This window comes from Argopecten irradians, chromosome 6, assembly GCF_041381155.1.
Source record: "Argopecten irradians isolate NY chromosome 6, Ai_NY, whole genome shotgun sequence".
Lineage (NCBI taxonomy): Eukaryota > Metazoa > Mollusca > Bivalvia > Pectinida > Pectinidae > Argopecten > Argopecten irradians.
In genome coordinates, this window is record NC_091139.1 from 3059006 (window position 1) to 3083134 (window position 24129).

At 32.5% G+C, this 24129-nt stretch overlaps 2 protein-coding genes across 4 annotated transcripts; one reads left to right on the top strand and one right to left on the bottom strand.

Annotated features, from left to right (window-relative positions):
- Nucleotides 1-7019: 7019 nt before the first annotated feature.
- Nucleotides 7020-12432, top strand: LOC138324729 (uncharacterized). Of its 2 annotated transcripts, XM_069269838.1 has the most exons (3): nucleotides 7020-7351; nucleotides 7641-7875; nucleotides 11605-12432. In XM_069269838.1, exon 3 carries the CDS (start codon nucleotides 11696-11698, stop codon nucleotides 12284-12286), a length of 591 nt encoding a protein of 196 aa, XP_069125939.1. In that variant the 5' UTR covers nucleotides 7020-7351; nucleotides 7641-7875; nucleotides 11605-11695; the 3' UTR covers nucleotides 12287-12432. The 2 variants fall into 2 exon arrangements, with proteins under 2 accessions (XP_069125939.1, XP_069125938.1); XM_069269837.1 differs by having other exon boundaries at nucleotides 7020-7875.
- Nucleotides 12433-15558: 3126 nt separating this feature from the next.
- LOC138324731 (myosin regulatory light chain 2, smooth muscle minor isoform) lies at nucleotides 15559-24044 on the bottom strand. 2 transcript variants are annotated; one of them, XM_069269841.1, is made up of 5 exons: nucleotides 23949-24044; nucleotides 21884-22085; nucleotides 20486-20647; nucleotides 20086-20153; nucleotides 15559-18001 (listed from the first exon to the last, which is right to left on the bottom strand). In XM_069269841.1, the coding sequence occupies exons 2-5, from the start codon at nucleotides 22065-22067 to the stop codon at nucleotides 17906-17908; spliced, it is 510 nt and encodes a 169-aa protein (XP_069125942.1). In that variant the 5' UTR covers nucleotides 22068-22085; nucleotides 23949-24044; the 3' UTR covers nucleotides 15559-17905. The 2 variants fall into 2 exon arrangements, with proteins under 2 accessions (XP_069125942.1, XP_069125943.1); XM_069269842.1 differs by having other exon boundaries at nucleotides 21884-22082; nucleotides 23949-24024.
- Between the last annotated feature and the right edge of the window lie 85 nt (nucleotides 24045-24129).

A 24129-nucleotide genomic window follows, 5' to 3' on the forward strand; every position in this document is an offset into this window, starting at 1 on the left:
TTAAGATAAGCACAAATAAGCTGAAATGATACAGTAAAACCAGACTTAGAACAGTTATTGTAGAGGAAAAAGTGTCAACACCAGCAATGTTGATAAAGTCACAAGTCAAAGTAAAATTACATTGACTACACAATAGCAAAAGATATAAGTAATGGTTATAATATAATATAGTCATATCTTATTTATTGCTTACAACGACACGCACTTTACTAATGATATCGAAGATTTTATATGTAATGAATGGGGTTACAAGTGTTACATATGTATCTTAATTCGTTTAAATCAAACTCGAGAGGCACTGCCATTTATATTAATTAATAATAATTTGGAATTCAAAGTTTTCAAAGAAAAGAAAGACAATACAGACAACTTTTTAGCGTTAGATTTAGAGATTGAAGGGGAAAATACACTGATAACAATTTACGGTCCAAACTATGATACTCCAACTTTTTTAATATGATTGAAGAAACTATTACTGGGTTTAGAAATGATAAATATGTAAACTTTGGTGATTTTAACCTTGTTCTTGACCCAGAAGTAGATTATGATAAAAGTTATAAAAATATCAACAATTAAAAAGCTCGGGAAATGGTTCGGGATTTAATAGGAACTTAAGATTTGGTTAATGTGTTTAGGCAACAACAACCCTCTAAAACAATCAAGATTATATTTTTTTTCTGGTCTCACAGAATTTATTATAAAGTGCTGATGCTTCAACTGAATCTGGTTATAGATATGACCATTTTTCCTAACATTACATTAAAATTTAATGATTTCAAAAAAGGTAAAGGATTTTGGAAATTTAATCAATCTTTGTTACAAGACCAGCAATATTTGAATTTAGTAAATGATATTATTCTTTCTGTTATATTTCAATATTGTCTACCAATTTATAACATTAATAATATGTCTAATATTCCAAATAAGACTTGCAATTTATCATAAGTGACCAACTATTTTTGACAAGAGTATCATAATGGAAATCAGGGGCTGATCTATTTCCTACTCGTCACACAAGAAAAAACAAATTAACTTAAGAGAAAACAATTTGAAAATTGAAATTAAAGAATTGGAAAATAACAGTATGGTTGACTGTGAAGATTACATTCGAAAGAAAAATGAGCTGCAAGATATCAGATTAAAGAAAACAAAAGGAAGCATGATTAGAGCAAAAGCCTTATGGTTAGAGGAAGGGGAAAAACTTAACATTTTTTTTCTCAATCTAGAAATTAGAAATTTTACATATAAAATCATTCCTAAAATACAGAAAAACAATGGGGAATTTATAACAAATCAGTCTGAAATTTTGCATGAAGTTGAATCATTTTATAAAAAATTATACTCTGAGGGAAAAGATATTGAAGAGGTTGATTTAATTTTTTTTTTGAAAGATTTTGATGTCGCCAAATTAAATAATATAGAATCTTTACGTCTAGAAGGATTAATAACTTTAAATGAAGCAGCTGTTACACTTAAAGAAATGAAAAATGGCAAGAGCCCTGGCTCTTACGGTTACACACTTGATTTTTTTAAAAATGTTTTTGGAACTAGTTAAGTGTTTTTGTAGGTCAATCAATTATAGCTTTTTACATGGACAACTTTCAGTACTCAGTGTCAGGGAATCGTCACTTGTATCCCAAAAGCTAATACATCTAAATACTTCATTCAAAACTGGCGGCCTATTTCCCTACTTAATACGGTATATAAAATTGCTTCTGGGTCAATCGCAAATAGGAAGAAGGAAGTTCTGAGTAAAATAATTCTGATCAAACGGGTTTTATATCAGGGCGATATTAAGGTGAAAACACCGGGCTTGTATATGATAGTATGCATAATGCAGAAGAACACGAATACCTGGAATATTACTTACTATAGACTTTGAAAAAGCTTTTGACTCTGTTTCATGGAAATTTATTGATGAATCACTTAAATATTTTAACTTTGGTACAGATATGAGAAAATGGATAAAAAATTTACATTGTAATGCTACTTCTGCTGTCAATCATTTTTAAGTTAATGCGTGGCTGTCGCCAAGGCGACCCGATTGCATCCTATTTATTCATTATTTGTGCAGAGATTTTAGCTATTCGTATAAGAAATAACAAAAATAATTTTGGTATAAACATAGACAATTGTCAAATTTTAAATTCAAAATATGCTGATGATACGTCGTTGATACTAGATGGTTCTGAAGGTTCTTTGAAGTCTGCAGTTGATGAACTTAATATTTATGCAAAAATTTCGGAATTAAAAGTGAATATTGGAAAACTCAGGTAATTTGGATTGGAAGTAAAAATTATAGTAACGATACACTTAGTGTTAAAAGTTTAATAAAGGCATGGGATAAAAGAAATCTTACACTTCTTGGTAGAATCACACTTATTAAATCTCTTTTAATTTCCCAGTTAAATCACCTTTTTATTTCTTTACCCAATCCTAATGATAGCTTTATCAAACAGTTGAACTCAATTCTTTTTCAATTTTTTGTGGAATAGTAACAAGGATAAAGTTAAGAGAGATGTAAGTACCAGAGGATATTTGGATGGTGGCCTTAAAATGGTAAACATAGTGGCATATATCAATGCTTTGAAAATTATTTGGATAAGGAGACTTTATAGGGAAGAAAGTAAATGGAGTGTGATTCTTCTGAAAACAAAGGTAAATTTTGGGAATAAATCTGTTTTTACTCAAATCATTTTATTAAAGGAATAACATGTATACGAGAAATTATTTTATTAAAGGAATAACATGTATACAAGACTTAATGAAAGATATCACTAGGCCTTGTGGAACTTTTTTTCTTTTATTGAATTGTGTGACATTCATGGCAAAATTTGTAATTTTCTCTAATATCATGGATTAGTTTCGAGTATTAAAAGTCATCTCAATACATCTCTTATACCAATTAAAGGAGTTGTTTTTTCCAACAATACCTTTAAATTTTAAAATTATACTGAAAAAGACGCGTGGATCTCAAGATTTTTTTTTATAAAATCCTTATTCAAAATGAAACTACCATTACTGGCCAAATTAAGTGGGGGGAAATGTTTGATTGTAACCAGGATGCATGGAGGAAAATATATAATGTTCCTCTTCGGGTCACAAACAGTACTAAACTGCAATATTTACAATTTAGAATATCACGCCATATTTTAACAACAAATTCTTATCATTTTAAAATAGATCTATCTAATAATCCGCAATATATGCTCTGCTTTGCAGAAAGGGAGACAATTACTCATCTCTTGTGGGAGTGTACTGAAGAACGGAATTTTTTAGGTGATTTTTGATAAATACTTGGTATTCTTTTTATACCTTTTGCTATCAATAAAGAAACAATGATTTTTGGAATATTCAACCATATTGGAATATATAACATAATTCATAATAAGTAGATGCTTACAAAATTCACTTAATGTTATGAGATTAGTCAGTTCCATTAAAGATTAAAGAATATATAGCCTATGGAGAAGGTCATATTTACTTAGAGAAATTTAATAATGATTGGAAAAAATGGATAAAACCTGTAAATCGTGTCTAAACCTTGACTTTTTAACACTGTTCATTTTATGTGCTGCTATATGTGTATATGTCCAACTATGTTATTGTTTCCTATTTTCATTTTTCATACATGGCATTTAACATTATAATTTATCTCTTGCAATTAAGCAAGTTACTATATGAAATCAGGTATGGACATTAAAAAGTGCATTCAGTCCTCCTAACCCCCCCCCCCCTCCTGTTCCTCAGCCCTGTCTATATGTATCTTTCTTCACCAATCTCCTCCACCATTTGCTTCTCTTCCCTGCACATCTTCATCTATACTCCTTCTATCATCTGCCTTTTCTCTCTTTTATAACAAATAGGCAATGCTATCAGTAAAAAAACCTTGTATGTGAATGAGTGGATTAATGTTTGTGACACATTACCTAATTTGTATATGTTTAGTTGCTATATAATATTGCTATGAAATGTCTTTGAAAACAAAAGAAATATAAAAAAGTAATGGTTATAAATGATATTATAATGTTAAGTCAAACTTACAAGGGTTTGGGATGCCTTACATTGGAGATCTATTTAACCCCCACTGTATCATAACTGAACAGAATGCAGACGAGGGACAGACAGAACATGAAAGATTTTCAAAACATTTTTGTGTTTATTTTTTTAGCGTAAAAAGTCCTAGTTTGGAGAAGAAATTACTTTTTAAACTTTAAAGTTTTCAGAGAATTCCTGCTGTTAACAGCAGCTGTGTATGAATACGTTGAAGATTTTTTTGTTCAAAACAAAGTTAAGATGAATTTATATTGTACAACAGTTACATAAGTTGTTTTAGTCCCATTAGATAAATGGGGATAGTTCGTGTTCGTATATCATGTTTTTACTGCTTGATATGTAGTTATATATTATGCTTAAAGAGGTGCATTATTGAATTATATTTGCACTGTTAGACACGTAGTCTTGTAGTATATCTTACTGTTAATTTTTAAGTACTATACTATGTCTTTACTTGTAGATATATTGTATTAAATTATCTTTTACTAGATGTATATTACTATATAACACGTATTATACTTTCTTTTACTGGTAGATGTATATAACTATATTACATGTTTGTTTTTACTGTTAGATATGTAGTATTATGTTATATTTTACTGGTAGATGTATATTACTATATTACACGTATGTTTGTTTACTGTTAGATATGTAGTATTATATTATTTTTTACTGGTAGATGTATATTACTATATTACACGTATGTTTGTTTACTGTTAGATATGTAGTATTATATTATTTTTTACTGGTAGATGTATGTTACCATATTACACGTTTGTTTTTTTTACTGTTAGGTATGTAGTATTATATATTATTTTTTACTGGTAGGTGTATATTACCATATTACACGTGTGTTTGTTTACTGTTAGATATGTAGTATTATATTATTTTTTACTGGTAGATGTATATTACCATATTACACGTGTGTTTGTTTACTGTTAGATATGTAGTATTATATTATTTTTTACTGGTAGATGTATATTACTATATTACGCGTTTGTTTTTTTTACTGTTAGATATGTAGTATTATATTATTTTTTACTGGTAGATGAATATTACTATATTACACGTGTGTTTGTTTACTGTTAGATATGTAGTATTATATTATTTTTTACTGGTAGATGAATATTACTTTATTACACGTGTGTTTGTTTACTGTTAGATATGTAGTATTATATTATTTTTTACTGGTAGATGTATATTACTACATTATACGTATGTTTGTTTACTGTTACTTGTTCTATAAGTTTGTGTTGTTAGATATGTAGTAATATTATTATGTTTTCACTGTGAGATGTGTATGATATTATGTTTTTACTGTTAAATTTGTACCATGCTTACATTACACCGAATTTATTGTTATCACGTATTATTGTTACTTCTGTCAAGTACCATATACTGTACCTGTCAAATGTGTATAATGGACTATGTTATAACGAAATTATTTTGTTGGCCCCGAAAGATGCTTTATAACCGTGTTTTATATTGTGTTTGTACTGCTAGATGTGTTGCACCATATTATATGCATATGTTTACAGGCACACTACCTTTCCTAAACAAAATTAAAAGTTTCTTAAAAAGCCATTAATAACACTTAAGAAGATACATATGGATGAGCTAAGGCGAGTACAACACCAAATAAATGCAATATTTCTTGAGTAATCTATGATAACAGTGCAGATTAATTTCACTGTTTTGTTGTCTGGCGCAGTGATAATCAACTAACGTGCGGTAATTAGTACGGCAGCGGGAAAATAAGACGACCAGCATTATACAATTTAACCTTTGATTTATTTAAATTGTAGTATTAATGGTAAGTTAATATTATAGCTTTTGCGATTCAACAAAATTATCAATCTCGTTTTACATTTCCATTTTGAAAATTAAAAGCCGCTTCGGAAAGGTAGTGGGCCTTTAATGTTTTACTGTTAGTGTAGTACTGTAGTGTTACTGTAATACTTTCAAGATTTAGTTGACTGTAAGAAATACAATCTTACTTTCAAGACTAGCCTGTTTTCGATTCATGCATATTATGTAGATTTTAAGATATTCATGTATGTTTGAACTGTTCAATATGTAGCATGAACTTCTGATAGCAGTTGTTTAAAGAGTCTAAAAGATGTGTGCTAAACTTATCATTTAAGTTATTTTTGAATCCGATTTTAATTAGAATACTACGTGTAAACATTAACTTTTCACTCAGTACCATATGTACCATATGTTAGCCATTCTGACGTTTATGTAGATTATTGAACTTCCAGGTACTTAAGTGACCCTCTTGAACCTCGAGAGGATTTAAAAAAGGAAAGTTCTGACAGCTCTCCTTATCCGTCCAAGCTGCCTACAATCGTTATCTTCACATCAACTATATTGTGGCACTCTCCTGATTAGCCCACTTATTCTCAGGGAGTACATACTATTTATGAAGTTACTTTTTCGTTTATTGAATTTGGCGATTCTAAATATTTGTGTAACTCGATTATTCCAATTATATCTGTAATTGCCTATTCCAATTAAAGATATGTCTTATTTCGGTATATCAAATATTTGTGTACCGATTACTGTCTTCATTAGTAATACGCAATTACAACCATGTGGCTAAATTAACGATTTAAATAGCTTTGTTAATTGGATATTTTCATGTTTTGTAATATTTTTGTCATTAGTAAAACGAAAATCTAAAATTCCAGAAGCACTATTCAAAAGTGTATGAACAGAACTATATACTGTACATGGTAAGTAGAGATTCGGAATAAAAAAACTCAACTAGGGCCTACTGTGTAACTTGTCAGGGTTAGAGTTAGTGGCTACTAAAGTAGTTTTTGTGATGGGAGACTAACATATATAACGGATAAGATGATGGGTGTAATAATACGAGATTTTGAAAAACAATATATAATACAATAAAAACATTGATTTACATATCCCAAATACTATCTGTATTAAGCGTATTCGATAAAGAAGTGAACGCTTTACATTGCGAAACATCTTGTTCCATTTTCCGTAAGTTTCGCTTCGTTATTTATTATTATTATTATTACATCATGTAATATGTTTGTAACTATCAATTTAATAGATATTAATGTTCTGTGAACTCAATCGTTGAGAGAGTTCAAAGTATCAATTCCATTTATGTTGAAATGACATTTTCCTCTTACGAGTTTAACGTCACTATGCGTCGGTAAGTTATTATTTACTCACCTGTTTGGATTTCTACGTCTGTAAAACCACAAGTCCCATTCAAAGAAAAAGAAGAAAACTGTAGCAGTTCAAGAGGTATACAGCTTTAATTAATGTAAGTAATGAAAATAACATCTAATTAAAAAGTGATTTATATTCGTCCCCTTGAATGGAGGCTTTACATTCTTATACCATTGAGAATATACAAACAGTCCGGTATATACATTAACGGGTGTTTGAATGGAAGTTAAATAATGGAGAACTTAGTTTTGTTTGAGATATACACACGTTATGAATACATATGTCAATATTTACATAGAATGTGAAGCTTTCAATCAATCTCTTATGGTACCATCTCGGCACTGTGTGGCCGTCAACAATTTTAATGATTTTGTCGGTTACAGCTGAGAGGGTGTGAGGACGGAAGGCAGTATAAACTGATTTCTGATCGTGATATGCAGTGTTAATAGACAGACGACCTCTCCGGTCGATTCTCTACACACACAGGCGGAAAGGAACGGAGACTAGGGCTCAAATTAACACATTCAAATTGATTTATTCCCCAATGAATGAAATCTGTAGACTGCAGTCTTGAGCCATTAGTACCTGGTTTAAAGGCCACAGCTATGCACTGATAAGGTAAGTAGGTATTCGGATATTCAGCACGCTTTCAGTATATATTCAGCACATATTTAGTAGGTATTCAGCATACATTCAGTAGATGCTCACATGCTGTTAAATTATCTAAGTTGTCCTCTTTTCACTTAATGGTTGATGTTAGAAGTTGTATATTGTTGCTGGTTACAGTACTTTTAGAGTGATAATTGATCATTAACTTCTTGACATTATCATCTCAATTTTATCTGTACTTTTTAAATTAACTTTTCACTGTTATTCCGATATTGATGTCAGAAGATTGAAATAAACATAATAGTAATACAGTACTAAATTATATTACTCATGTTTGGAATGAAATCGAAATCTTGTATGCTTAAATAGACAAAACATAGCAAGCTATAAACACTCTTGGATTCTTTATCCGGGAAATGATATAAACCATAGCAGTGAAGGGGACCCTTCCTAAGCTTACTACCAATGCAGAGCTTTGTTTGCTGGAGTAAAGCAAGGTGTACCTGTATTTTATTCTGTGTGTCCGGAAATTAATGGACTAAACGGGGTAGTTGGCATTCTATAAAAATGAGTTCAATATTTATTCAAGACGTTTTTGATTAATTTGACACTTAAACTATATATATAATCAAACTCGTTATACGATACAGATACCCGGGTACGTGTCAATAAAGAAGTGTTTTGTTAATGTTTTTCAATAAAACAGTGGAGGGTCATCATGAAATAGTTGTAAACAATTTAAAGTGAAATGAAATCAATAACAGTGCTCCATATTTTCCAAAGCAGCTTATTTTCATCCCATGAACTGCTGTAATATTTTTCCGTTTATTTTCCTAATACGACGTGAACACTGATTATCAAAATGTTTTTACGTTTTAAATGTTCCATTGACGTTTTGAAATGGATTTTATTTACATTATTATTTGATATCTTTGTACTTTGACAATATATACATGTAATTTTTATCCTCAATAACCAAACCTGTCTCCTTTCCACCCTAAAATCATATGGTGTAGAAATAAAGACTAAATTAAGGAATAAATTAAAAATTACAATAAACTTTAATTATGTCTTATCAAAGTTAATTATTGATATTTTTCTTTGCTCCCTTATTTTGCTTAAGAATGTTCCCTAAAAGTTCTTATTAAAAATGCGTTTTAAGATAAGAAGTATACATATATTTACAAGATCATATTATAAAAAAATTGTAATATCCATTTTCTGTTAATTACCTATAATCCGGTCAACCACTTGAAAGTGATGGCGTCATAGAACTCACCCTATAGAGATTTTGTATGACAGGTGGAGAGGGATTTGGAGAGGTGGGTGTCTTCCTCATTGAGTGTATTGTTTGTTTTGTGACATAGCTGTGTACCTGTATACCTACAAACATCTCCACTGATAAACGATCTACTGTGCCGTGGTGAGGCCAGCAAACACTGGTACTGGATATGTTTGATAATAATTTTAAACTGGAATAGAATTAGAAATAAATATGGAAATTAAAGTTATCGTAAATCGCAATTAAGCATATTGCAAAAGGTAAATCGATCTTTATATATATAGTAGTCTAGATGTTAAACGTCTGAGTTGCAAATCACGAAACCAGCGTGAGGTAACATGGCTAATCCCGGCTTTAGATCCAGATCACCAAGTCTTTAATGTAGAGAATTAGAAAAATTTTGTAATTCGTTGGGCCATTTATATCAACACAGGAAATCATTCAAATAAGTTCGTTACACAATACCCCATTGTGTATGAAGAATATCATTTCACTTGTAGTTAAGTGCGTGAGAGTTTAAGACTTAACAAACTATACTATTAGTTGGTCATGTAACAAATATAGAACGTCCGAAGTATGTAATATACCACCCCCCCCGCCCCCCCGCCCGCACACACTAAGCAGCCCACCAAAATGCATCAAAACGTATCGGCTCACTATAGTAAAATAGAACAAAACCTTTATGTGTATGAATTAAGGCTATATTAGGAGCTTACTTTAAACCAGTAGCTGCCTTTTAAAGTCGCTTATCGTCTAATCTTAATGCATTAATTATAAGAATCCTTTAAACTGTCTGTATACATGTATAAGTTTATTTTGATGCATAAAGGCACGATGATGCATTTGGGGATCAATATACATATTTGTTGTAAGCAACCATTTATGATCCTTCTACAAACATTGTGAAAACTAAAACCTATAGGACAAATATAATTATATCGCTAAAACCTTAAGACAAACCTATTTAACCTAATTCGTCTAAAAACTAGTCTTTATTACGACAAACGTTGTCGCAACAGGGAGTGGAGATCAAGATATGATTTTAATCGGATAGACTTAATATGATTTTTGGTTTGTTTATTTTTACGTCCTATTAACAGCCAGGGTCATGTAAGGACGTGCCAGGTTTGTTGGTGGAGGAAAGCCGGAGTACCCGGAGAAAAACCACCGACCAGCGGTCAGTACCTGGCAACTGCCCCACATGGGATTCGAACCCGCTTCCCAGAGGTGGAGGGCTTGTGGTAATATGTCGGGACATCTTAACCACTCGGCCACCGCGTCCCCACACTTAATATGCAATAGTCTTTTATGAGTCATATGTGTTCATCATACGAATTGTCTTATAGAGTCTCCGCCTTCGATTTCCGACTTTCTCACGCATTACTTATGGTGTTTGTTTTCATTCCAAATGTAAAGAAACTTGAAGGATTGATTGATAACTTCATGGATTTCAAATAATTCTAAGTTCGTTAATCTCTCAATTTACACAATGACTTAGCTATATTTACACAATGTACTTATTTTCACGCCATAACCTTAGCCACACTTACATAACCTTAGCCAGACTTAGAAGACCTTATATATTTGCTATTTATTTTAATACATGACACTCATCATAATTATCTTGTACTCATCACAGAGCCCATCGACTCCCATTATATTAACGTACTACTCATACGTCTTAGTGTTATCGCCCACACAATGATGACACTTGTGTCACTGCATTGTTACTTCGGGCCTGGTGCTCTCTTACTACCACAGTTTTATCTAAAGGACAAAATATCTCGACAGATAGGTGTTGAGGCCATGTTACCACTTGTTCTGAATTTATATTTTTCTTGTTCCTTCAGTCTCATCTGCGAACACAAATTTCATATAGCCATTCCTGCTTTGGGTTCATTCTAGCTTCATCCTACTTCTAGCGGTATTACTTGATTAGCGCCCCTTCAGGTACCTCAAGGCTTTTCATTTCATCGAAGATAGTGTATTGACATAGATTTGTACGTTAACTATATGTAATAATGGGATTACACCATTATCGCATATGTAAAAGGTCATTGCTTGTGGTTGCATATTTTGTAACAAGCTTGGTCTCCAAATAATGGTTGCTGTTAAAGAGAATTGATCACACTGCGACTGCAATCCCCTTTATCCAATTGTTTCATACGGTAGTCGATGCTGAAGGTGCCGTCAAAATGGTCTAATAAGAGTCTTTAATATCTCAATCAATAATTGATATCTTTTGGAAGACAACTGCAACACCTAGATATTAAGGTTTATAAAGGATGACCCAGAAAATGTCCACTTAATCACTGTAAAACACTTCCAATAAAACAAATACGTTTGATTGCGTAGTGGAAACAAAGCTTTTAAATCTAATATGGAAAATAAATTATGATATTTAGACTTTTGTTTTGATAAACACTTTCTTAAATCCGTATTTTATTTGTTTTCAGAATGGATGTCCATTGAAAATTGGAAAGATCTAAAAAAAAAACGAACTGGAAGGATGAAAGATGACAAGGTGTTCTACAAAGAATAGTTAACATGATGTTGAAGTCAAAACAACGTAACACTAGTAGGAAAATAAAAGATGGCGGCGAAATTGCTGCCCCGAAAAGGAGCTTTGATATCACAACAAACGTAAAATATGAATCGATGAGAAACCAGGCACGACGTGGATATCTTTACAGGCAGCATCAAGATCTCTCAAGAGAATGTGACAGACAGATACGGTCATATGAAATGGGAGAGAAACTACTGGTGCTGGAGTTCGAACTTTATAAAAGGAAATTAGAAACGAGGCTATCACAATTACAAAGCAAAGTTGAAACAAACTCAAAGTACAGTTACAACCAATGGAAATCCAAGCAGCATTCTCCTCGGCAGCCAATCAAACAGACTGTTGTAAATAACTCATTAAACCACGTCCCGACAAAACAAGGGCGAACGACATTGTTATTTAGCGTAATGCATCGGGATGGGGAGGATATTTACATAGAAAATCCTGATGACCGATTTATTGACCTTGGTCGTCCGAAGGCTCTCGGTAAATCTTATGACGATTCACAGATTGGTTTACGTCGACCTGAGGTTCCACGACCTCCACCTCAGCTTGTTCGGGAACTGACAATGTAGTATAGGTCGTATTAGTAGTACTGAATTTCTTTCAAGATACTTAAAATAAATTATTTTTATACGACAGGGTAAGAAACATTATACATTTGTATATCAAATTAGCTTGTTCGACATTATTTTTCAATTATTAAACATACAAAACTTTTTCGAGTCTTTCTTCTACTTACCTTAATCACTATTAATTAGATGGTTGCATAATTTTGAATTGTAATTAGCGAATCGAATCTTTTATAAATTAAAGATGACAAATGCGGGTCTTTACTTCCACTATAGGAATGAATTTGGCAAACATGTCAGTCATTGCAAAGTCATTAGAAAGGTAAGAAAGTTTGGTGAATATGAAGAGAAATGGGAAAGGAGCATTCAATGTTCTAAATAAAATAACGATAATCACAACAAGATTCTTGTAAAAGGGATCATTGTTCTAGTGGAATAACACATATTTGATGGTTACAGCTGAGAGGGTGTGAGGTACTGGAGATCAAAATAGTATCTCTCGATTGTAAATATAAGTTACCATAATGACGTGTCTTCGAGGATAGAACTGTGTCGACAGTATCAAAACTTCTGCCAGAAAATCTAACTTCAGATTCCTTGCTCCAACATTTTCATGTTACCATATGAAAGTTACTACAGCGGAACAAATGAGTTGAATATGCAAGCATTGATTTAACACCCTTGGTCCCCACTTTCACTGAAATCAAGGAACCGCAATGAACGCGGTGAGAGAATTGGAATGCAGGGAGCAGGACTGGCAGACATCGAACTACCCGATTCACGTTGGATGCAGAGGCTTCCCTGCACAGTCGGTGAGGAGAATGCTATCTGCATAAGGGTTGTCGGGCAGGACCAGAAGGGCAGTAGTTCAGAGGATGGGTAAGGCAGCAGAATGAGGACACCAGTAGCTGGACACCCATCATCGACGCACAGTGACTGATCATCGCTGTGGACCCCCCATCCTGAGAGTGTACCGAGTAAGGGGTCGAAACACACGATGAGGGATGGCCTCGGCTGATGATGTCGGCGGTGCTGCAACATACCATCACAGCTGTATTTAGGCAATGCTCTTCTGGAATGGAACTAGACAATTTCGACGAATATAAAAGCAAAACAATACCGTTTTTTTCAGTAAGATTGCAATGCCAAACAAAAACAACGACGACCTTTACAGAACATGCATGATTAAAGTGGACTCGTGTTATTTTCTGTCATAATTCTTACGGGTGAAATATCGTGTACTAGCATAGCAAACTGACGGTAAGTATATTCTTTTGGTACAAAGCTGCATTAATATCAAAGAAAGAGAATCGAACAAATTTTGTTGCATCAGAAAATTGAAAAAAATGTGAAATATGTCTTCAAAGTCGGCGGGAAAATTGTATCGAAGAAACTAATTATGATCAATCGTTAAAATTTAACTTGCTAAGAAAGGGGAATTCAAGTATTTATATTACTAACTTGTAGAAAAACAATATCCTCGAGATTTGTTTAACGAAGCTTGAAGTTAAGGTAGCATCCACAGGAGTTATATTATTACATTGTATACTAAACATATTATTTTCATTGTCATTTTGATACATCGACGGAAGACAGTTATATAGAACGTGTGTTAATAGTATACGAGGGGAGATAGAAATTAGTTTAAGTCTTTGGCCTGAAGCAGATAGAACAAGCCAGTGTCCAAACGGTTGTATGCATTAGTAGAAAAGATGTTATCTATAACAAAATGAATATCGGCATCCAATCAATTGCCATAATCCGATAGATCAAAACATCGCCTATCTATCGGGACCATACATGGATAACTACAATGAGTTCAAGCCAATATTGACAGCATTGTCATGATCATAATTTCGGTATAAGCCGTCAGTGATTATCGCCGTAGACGAGCATGAAGAAGCTGATCAAACACTAGAGGAGAATGACCATGGTACAATCATTGTGTTTAAACCCAAAATAAATTGTAGTCTGCCTGCAGAAGTCAAACGCGACATCAAGAACCTTACAGATGACTTCCAAGTCATTTAGGATATTTAGGATGTGAAACCAATAACGAAAAGGCGATCATCGGCTTGTACAAAATACATTAATATGTTGTTTGATATTTCCAGAAACAGGTCTATTCAGATTACAAATGGCAAAGGCTTCTGTCCGTTTGGATCCAAGACTTTTTGTCCCGATCAGAAACAAGCGAAGTACACAATATCTTTTGTCATTTTTTTCATTGTTTTCTCTCGGATGACGCTGAACAAAAATCTGTAACCGATTGTAACTGTTGGTGATGCGCTAGTTCTTCAAGCCTAGCGTTCTGAATATGATGATCAGTTCCTCTACCTCGTGGTTATCGAGAACATGTGTTTGATTTCAAGATGAAGTTAATTTTGATATTTAAACCAGTTCTGACCCGAAATACAGACGGCTGTTACATTTTGTAGCGTTTGACGACAGTTTACTGGAGGCCTAACATCGGTCATATTAGTTTCAATACATCAGTGAACCTTGTGGCTTCAAATAATGGAACATGGAAGTTAATACATGTAGTCATAAATATCGCAAGCTCATCAATGGAAGGATTTTGATATTTAACACATGTAACCTTGAAAGAGTCACGATCTTTCAATTTAACATACAGTAGTTGTTATTTTTTTATAAGCTTTGACATAACACGCATAGTTTTGGAAAAATATGAGTTGAAAGAAGAATGCTGTCTGCAACTGACTCCAGCCAGTGCTGGCATGCAAGACAGTCCCTTCAGAGATTAAAGATACTAAGATTAAGCCATTCATCCTCTCATGGAACCAGAACATTGATCTATCATCATTGGCTCCTCAGAATTAGTGTATGTAACAACACCGAAGAAATCCAAAATTGTTTCATTGGTACTGAGAGAACAGTCAATCCTTTGATCCGAGGTAACAGAGGAAACCTAGGGAACTATTACTAGAGGCCGAAGTCAAGAGTGCAACAGTTCCTTTTCTAGCTGCGATGCCCTAGGGATTTTCCACTACCTAGGCTGTTACCAAAGTGCTTTCAGCGCTGTACCAATAAATCAAATGAATTCTACCTGACTCTCTATTTAAATGTTGTATGCCTTAAAAACTTGATAAAAATTATGAGGAAAAAGAAAAAATATGTATTTATACACATAGGATTAGCAACATTCACGTGTGGTTTTTATGAAAACAGTAAAATATATTTAATATATTCTTAAATAGAGAGTCAGGTAATAACAGATGTTGTTTGACGATTGGTAAAATCACTCAACAAAATAATTGTCTATATAAAATTTTATTATTTATACATGACCGCCATGTATTAAGGTGGTGGAATGGTGTTCCCTATCCTTTAAAATTCACAAGAAAATATTTCTATTGTACAAAAATTTCATGGCTTAAACATTATTAACAATAGCAAAAACAAACCCAACATTATTTTGCTTTCTTCTCATGGAATGAATCCTGCGTACATTGTAAGTTTTAATAAGTTTATCACATGAGTGATAGATTAATCACACCAGAAAATATTTCTTACAGAAAGGCGACTCCGTGTAAAATATCAAAACAGTGAAAAAATAACACGACATATTTCACCAAATTTTACAAAATATCTTCCAAATAGAATACGAAAAAGTTATAGCGTATTATGACATGGTCCCACGTTTTATATTGGAATTATTGACTTCATATATACTGATCACAGAATAAATGTATATACACAGTACATAATATATACTAAATTACAGGTTTAATGGGAAACTTTTAGGATTGAATATTGTAACGTTAGTCCAAGCAACCAGCATTTGTATGTGGAATGTTATTTAACTACAAAAACATGACGGTATAGTTTAAAAACTTTAATAATTAGAAATCTCTCAACAAACAGGAGTGAGACAGAGCAATTGGGATTAACATCAGATTTTTTTCATCTTTTACTCTGATTAGCAAAACAAATTTTTAAAATAAAGCAGTTGAAATTCAAATACTACATCTGATTAAACCACCCTTGTTAAGGTTCGAACAAGGTTATTTTTTGACAAGTCCTTAATTGTGGAATGAGCGGAATATGCATAAAAATTTCTCAATTTAATATTACACTTGTCTGTGTTTCTCCGTTCAAGCATACAGAATAAAGATGTCACAACTAAAGAAACATAAAATGAACCAATTGTGATGATGATGATGGAAAAGATCTGTGACATTACAAGTACATCTGGTGAATCCAACTGCGAGAAGTTTGTTATTTACTAATAAAAGCAGTTCGTTAAAAATCAAAGACCAAGTGAGAATCTTACTTGCATGTAAGCACTTGTCAGCCAAATACAATCACGCTACTTCTGAGATTAAGTACGATAAAAGATGTGGTTATTTATGACATTATTTTTGGGACCTAGTTTGATTGTAACATTGGAATGTTTCAGTTTCATTTATCAAATCACAATTTACTGTAAATTGGATGGATATGAAAGCACTTTGTCAAAATCTATTTGGAAATCAACGATAGATATAGAATCCCATAAACAACTAGCACTGTGGATGGTTATAAATAGACTTTCTGGCACTACATTAAAAATGAATTCAGTGTGCAACAAAAGGATGAAAACCAGCCATTTTTCTCTGTTCATAACTAAATGAATGACAAGATAGGCATTATTCTATAACCTAAATTGCATGGAAAAAATGATTTTGTGAAAAAGATAACCTACCCCATAATTCCTCTATAACAATATCCTAAACAAATCGTGAAATCAGAATCTGAACAACGATTGATTTTCATCAATTAATAGTTTTTCAAGTTTGTGTCAACTGAAATTTGATTTATAAATGATAATCCGAATTTCTTAGATTGATTCTAAGAGGGAAAAAATTAAGATTTGCAAATGAAACAAATTAATTAAATTTAATAAGGATTACACAGTTACAAGTAATGTAATATCTACTTCTAGCTGGCTATGACGCCCTATAATTTAACTACATATACCAGGTACTACAAATACAACTTAAAATACTGCACTTTTTTTCTTTAACATAACATTCTACAGGTACCTCCAACCCATTAATATAATTCAATAAAATAAAACAAAATTACATTAGACCACAAAACTTAATATTCATGGAAAAATGTTAGACACTCAGAAAGTTCTATCCTCTCCCTATTTCAATGTTAGCATAAAACAGGCAGCATAAATAAGACTGCACTTTTCATTTCATTCTATAACTTATATTTGTTTCAATTTCACCAGTTAATAACATGTGCTGGTAAAATTTAAATAAAGTTTTGTAATTATGAGTGTAAAATAAGTTTGAATAACACAAACTTAAAATTGATTCCACTACAGCTTTAAACAATTTGTTTCAAGTTTCACCACATGGGTCCTAAACAAAAGTAATTTGATATGAATATTGTCTGCACCATACAGACAATCAAGATAAGACTAGTGACTTCATAAATATATAAATGCCATGCATAGCTTTTGTTCCATTTTTACATGTTGAAAGACAGCAAATATGAGATTACAATGCGTTATATAAAGGCTAACAGTTCATATATGGAATGTTTCAGCCACGCCTACACGAGACGTGTAAGAGTGAAGAAATGTCCAAAGCGATGAAGATGGGATTTTCATTCGTCCTTCTTTCCATGTTTCAATATCCTTGTGAATTCTACATAGTTGAACATTCCTTTCTTAATTGGTGCTTCCCTCATCATATCATCAACCTGTCAAACAAAAATCATCTCATCAACCTGTCATACAAAAATCATTTCATCAACCTGTCAAACAAAAATCATTTCATCAACCTGTCAAACAAAAATCATCTCATCAACCTGTCAAACAAAAATCATCTCATCAACCTGTCAAACAAAAATCATCTCATCAACCTGTCAAACAAAAATCATATCATCAACCTGTCAAACAAAAAATCATCTCATCAACCTGTCAAACAAAAATCATACTCATCAACCTGTCAAACAAAAATCATCTCATCAACCTGTCAAACAAAAATCATCTCATCAACCTGTCAAACAAAATCATTTCGTCAACCTGTCAAACAAAAATCAATGTCATCAACCTGTCAAACAAAAATCATTTCATCAACCTGTCAAACAAAAACCATATCATCAACCTGTCAAACAATAACATATCATCAACCTGTCAAACAAAAATCATATCATCTCAACCTGTCAAACAAAAATCATGTCATCAACCTGTCAAACAAAAATCATGTCATCAACCTATCAAATAAAAATCATATGTGTTAAAGGGTTATATATCAATATACCATATTAAATCCAATAAGTGCCCCTCCCCCTTTTTTTAGACTTCAATTCCACTTACTTCAAATTAATTACAGAACTGAAAATATAAAAAAACTGTGTTGGTTTCCTTACTGATTTTCTTTTGCAAATTGATTTATGGCTTACTTTGTAGTATACTTTAATGAGTAGGAAAGGGTAGTCCAAATCGGTTTCTGTTAAAAGCAACCCCTCATTTGTTTGATTTTTTTAAGCGTCCTTTGGGGTTATTCGGTCAAATATGCTATTAAATATTTCTATCTCTCATATTTTCATCTCAAACACTGGTAGTGACATGCATTATTACATTTAGCAGAAAAATAATTATGCATGGAAGAGTGGTCTCCCTTACTTTTGATTTACCTCTTCATACATACAGTTCAATAAATGTCAAATCAGAATCATTTTCCATCCTTTTTATATTTTGATTGCTTTTATAGTCTTTAGAGTTTTGAAAAGAAGATTTTGTACAGTGATCATGGGATATCTCATTTTCAACATACATTGTATTACCGGTACCATAATCACTCCTTAATTTTGTGAAGCATATTGAGAAGCATCTTCAAGTGAGAATGTTTTGAACATGATGATTTGTGGTGATCTTAAACTGAGTAACTTATCACATTTCCAAGAAGGAAGGCAGATTCATCTTTTATAGCTGAACTCAATAATGAGTATATTCTGAGTAAAATATTAGGATTTATGTAGTTTCAAGGCCTAAGGACAGCACCTTGCTGCCAAATGTAGGTTGTGAACTTGACCCAAGGTAGTAGAATATTAGATGCCTTATACTACATGCACAACAACATAGGACTACTATTTTTATTTTATATATGTATTGAAATCATAGACTATATACTGAATTTGTTGTGTATAGATGCAAAAATATCAATCATATGTGCATCACTTGTTTTACCGAGCTGTACAAGTATCATAAATTCCGATCAATGACAATAATTCAAATGTAGCGGCTGGTCTTTTATATGGGAGGGTGTATCTCTGAACGCCAAAACAATTTTTAAGTTACCTGTAGGGTAGTTTGTTGTGACAGTGATTATAGTCTTTTTCCCAAAAGGGTGGGGTCCCAATGCCAACAGGTAAATTTACCTGTAAAAGTTACCTGTTGGTACTTACCTGTACAGATATATACATATGTATATGTACATATTATATAAAAGTGCAGTTAATTCTATTTCAGTTTTTACTTTTCATATATTATGTGTTTATAATAATTATAAAATAATAATAAAAAAAAATAATTAAAATGTGTCAATGAGCAGATGATTTTGTATTTTTTTTTACAAAAGTTACTTTTTTTTTTTTTTTTTTTTTTTCAAGTTAAAAATTTTAGTAACTTTATATAATAAATTGATTTACGGAGGAAAAAATCTATGAACAAATGTTCAGCGTGCACCCTTGTTTTGAAAATAAGCCTTTGACCAGAATTCATAAACAATCAATCAGCAGCAGCTTTATGTGATTGTGTGTTTTATATTTTTTATATTTACCTCATCGTCAGTAAATCGGTCTCCCATTGTCGTTAAAAGCTCTCTTAGTCTGTCCTCATTGATGTATCCTATTAAATGTAAAATGAAACTCAATGGCCAACAAATATAAAATTTAGGATAAGGAATACAAAATTTAAATGAAAGCTGTTTTTAATTATCAAAGTTTTAAAAAATCCTTTTCACAGCTAGGATTTTTTTTTTAATGTTGTATAAGATTGCTAAAGATTTTGTCATTAATTTTATTAGTTTTTGTTGCATAAACTCACTAATTAAGCAATATTAAGAATTACAATCAATCCAGAATAAAAAGGCAAATTTTGATAAGAATAACTTCATCCTTTATACTAATCAAAATATTAAGTCAAAATTAAACGTATGAAAATATTTCTCAAAAAAATACCTGTGGCATCTTCATCAAAACAGGCAAATGCATTTTTTATCACATCCTCTGGGTCTGTGCCGTTTAATTTTTCTCCAAACATGGTAAGGAACATGGTGAAGTTGATTGGTCCTGGAGCACAGTTCATCATCTCGTCCAGCGAATCATCTGTAGGATTCTTCCCTGTCAAAATAAACAATGACATACAAATTAGGACAAAGTGTCCAAATAAATTTTCCAATATCAAAATAAAGTATAAGTATGATCAGGGGTTTCAATATCAGGAGGTACCCGGTACTTTGTGACGGTTGAACTTGGCTGTGGTACCGCCTGATTTGGGCTAAATTTCTTTAGATAGCATACAGATGGTATAGAAAATTACCCCCTGAAATTGAAATTGTACCGCCTCTGCTGACAGATAATGAAACCCCTGTATGACATAACAATGAAATCTGCCTATTAAACTTGGTACAGAAACACCAATATTCAATCAAATTAAGAAGTAAAATTAGTTACAGTAGTACCTTAGTTTATGATTGGATTTTAAAAGGCATACAGCTAATCATAACAACAATCAATATTTTACTTTTTAAGTTCAGAAACAAACATTTTCCAAATCAATGAAATGATAACGGTATTTAACGATACTGATACTTTTAAAGAAATACACTGGTTTTCTAACATACAACATGTAGATTTTATTTGCTTTAGCATTGTAATTATCTAAGAAAATACACAAGTTGTTGTGCTAAAAATATAGTTTTCATTATAAAACAGAACTGCAAGACTTTTGAAGATCCTGTTCTTACCATACATACGTGTACACTGCCTGTTTTCTTCATTTTATCACTTTGTACATGTGGAATGGATTTTCTTAGAAAATCATATGTTTATTTTTTTCAAATACCGATAAGAGTATTGGTATTTACACAGTAAAATAAGTATGTACCAGTATCTCTTAAAATGAGAAACGATACTATCAGTGGCGTAGCTACCATCGACGCAAAAACGCAACTGCGTGCACATCAATCAATTCTCAGAAAAACACAAAAAATTCTCGCGCCTTCAGCGACATTTACGATAATGATTTCTAATATAGGTAATTTTCAATTTGCAATACGAGTTAATCCGTTTCAGTGTTATTTTTTCTTCGCAAAATTACTACGTTAAGAACGCTTTAAAATCATAAAAATACATCGTAAAACTCATCTCTGTCATTCTAAATCGGTTTTTTTGAATCAAGGGGAGGGGGGGGTTGAACCCCCTGACCCCCCAAACAACCATTTTCTCGCGCCTTCGGCGCTCGGACTCCACTTTGCGTGCACATTAAATTCCTGCTAGCGACGCCACTGACTATATCAGTATCGAATACCGGTATCCAACCCTATTCATTTCATATAATTATTAAATTTTACTTACCTAAAGAAGCTAACATATCGTGTAAATCTTCTTTGTCGATGAACCCGTCTCTGTTTTGGTCGATCATGTTAAAAGCCTCCTTGAACTCCTGAATCTGGGCTTGATCAAACATAGCGAAGACATTAGAAGTGGCACGCTGTGCCCTCTTCTTTGTTGTCTTTCCTTTGGTCTTTCTACTCGACATTTTGACTGTTTTATCCTACTAAATACAAATCAAAAGAAATGGTTCATCTTTCTGTAACAGAACACATGAAGCTTACTTAGCACTGCTTCAAATAGGGATTGAACTCGAGTTGTAGCTCTGGTTACAGTCAAAGCTCAACCGATCAAGCTTAAGTATTCTATCCACTCTAGTCGAGAGGTATATTGCTGCAGGGGTGATGAAGCAGCTGCAGGGATTTGTTGGCAATAATCGCAGGTTACCTACTACTCTCGAGTCCCTAAGTGGCACTAATGTAACAGAGTGCAGCATTTACACATGAACACAATCTAAATCATTGCCTCTGCCATGGATCAAACTCGGGACTTCTAGATTACTTAAACTCAACTGATCGAGCCGAAGAGAACATCGCGAAGTTCTCTCCAGCTGAAAAGCAAATTGCAGCTATAAATATTAACCAGGGTTATGCATTTCAGGAACAACAAAATTTCTGTGTATCAAACAACTGGTTTGTAATTGCAAGTAATGTTCTGAATAAAGGATCACAGGTTTATTTCTGAAGGAATTTTAAGATTTACTTCTTATTTACCTATTGGCACCCACTCTTTCTGCTACAGTAGGTAAATATATTATAACAAATAACAAAATGAACCCCCAAAATGCTAGCTTACTCAAAAGTAGAATATACAGTAAAATATGGTTATATCGACCTTTGGGAACCAACACAATCATTTCTTTATAAGTATAGTTCGTTATACACATATTGAAGGCATATTACAGGAATCATGACAGGAATGACAAGTACAACGTTACAACAATGAATTTGTTGTAAGTATGTTTGTTATAAATGTGTTTTACTGTAACAGCAAAACTTTGAACTTTACCGGCTCAACCTTTGATGTAGCATTCAGATGCCAGGGTACATTACCATCTTACTTTCTGAAGGGAGCTGTCATTTCATGAGATGTCGTATTTTCTAATGAAAATGTACAACATTTCTTTTAAATCTTCCATCCTTAAAGCAAGGATTATATTAGACATTGTGAAATTTATTAAGCTTTACATTGGTGTTCTATTTGACCTGATAAGACAAGTATTTGTTTAGAAAAATGTTTTGTATTCCCGATTCATAGGCGTCTCATATGGTGTTTATATATATGGTAGTGAACAACGACATATCCTTCTCACTTATAAATCCTTGTTTAGAAGTTCCACCACCACAAAAGAATCATAAGATGTGTATAATTGCAAGTGATCAAAACCATATCATCACTTTTCCTTTTTAGGACCAAAAAGGATGAAATCAAAAAGCAGGAAAAGGGTAGTGTGGTGGGGAGTGGGGCAGGTATATGTAGTGTATACACTATATATATATATATATATATATAGCTATTTGCCATTTGTATCGCTCTAGATACTTAGTAGAGTATACCGGCTAATCTAAGGGGCTTGATCTATTACGTGTTTCTTTGAAAACATAACATAACTAATGTAAGAGTGGGGTTTTTTGTCTATAAATTAAGATATATTTTGAGTTGAATATAAATTGTTACTAAAATGTGTATCTCAAAAAGAAAATACGACCCTATTCAATAAAATTTACACCGGGTTGCCATTTAAACTTACCTTTACGTATACCAAAGAATAGACCTTCATCAATTTTGCACCTTACCTTATATGGTAAAGCTATGTCTTGTGTATGAATCACAGGCACCGTGACCCACCCCATTTGTCCTTCCCGGAAATAGAACAGTGTCTAAAATTTTATTGCTTTGGAACGTACAGGTAGGCTAAGTTTAAAGTTAACATTCGTTACTAACAAGAAAAATCATCAGGTATTTCATTAAATGTCTAGAGGTTTTTATGTCAAGGGTAATAAGAACCTAAAACTGGACGATAACTTACCTTTCACGAAAAGAAGAAATTTGAAGAATGCCAGGCACTTGTGTGACAGGAAACAAACGGATTAGAACTGTCGCGCATGCGCAGAAGATTATTACTTTTCAAAAACTTCAATAAGAGTATCAAATCTATTAAAGTTAGGAATTCTTGTTCATGTAATTAAAGCTGTGTTTTAATACTAGAT

Coding starts and splice junctions, on each gene's coding strand:
- LOC138324729 (XM_069269837.1), top strand. CDS start 11,696: ATGATGTTGAAGTCAAAACAACGTAACACTAGTAGGAAAATAAAAGAT.
- LOC138324731 (XM_069269841.1), bottom strand. CDS start 22,067: ATGTCGAGTAGAAAGACCAAAGGAAAGACAACAAAGAAGAGGGCACAG. Junction 20,648..21,883: donor CGATATGTTAGCTTCTTTAG/GTAAGTAAAATT, acceptor TTATTTTGACAG/GGAAGAATCCTACAGATGAT. Junction 20,154..20,485: donor TTTTGATGAAGATGCCACAG/GTATTTTTTTGA, acceptor TACATTTAATAG/GATACATCAATGAGGACAGA.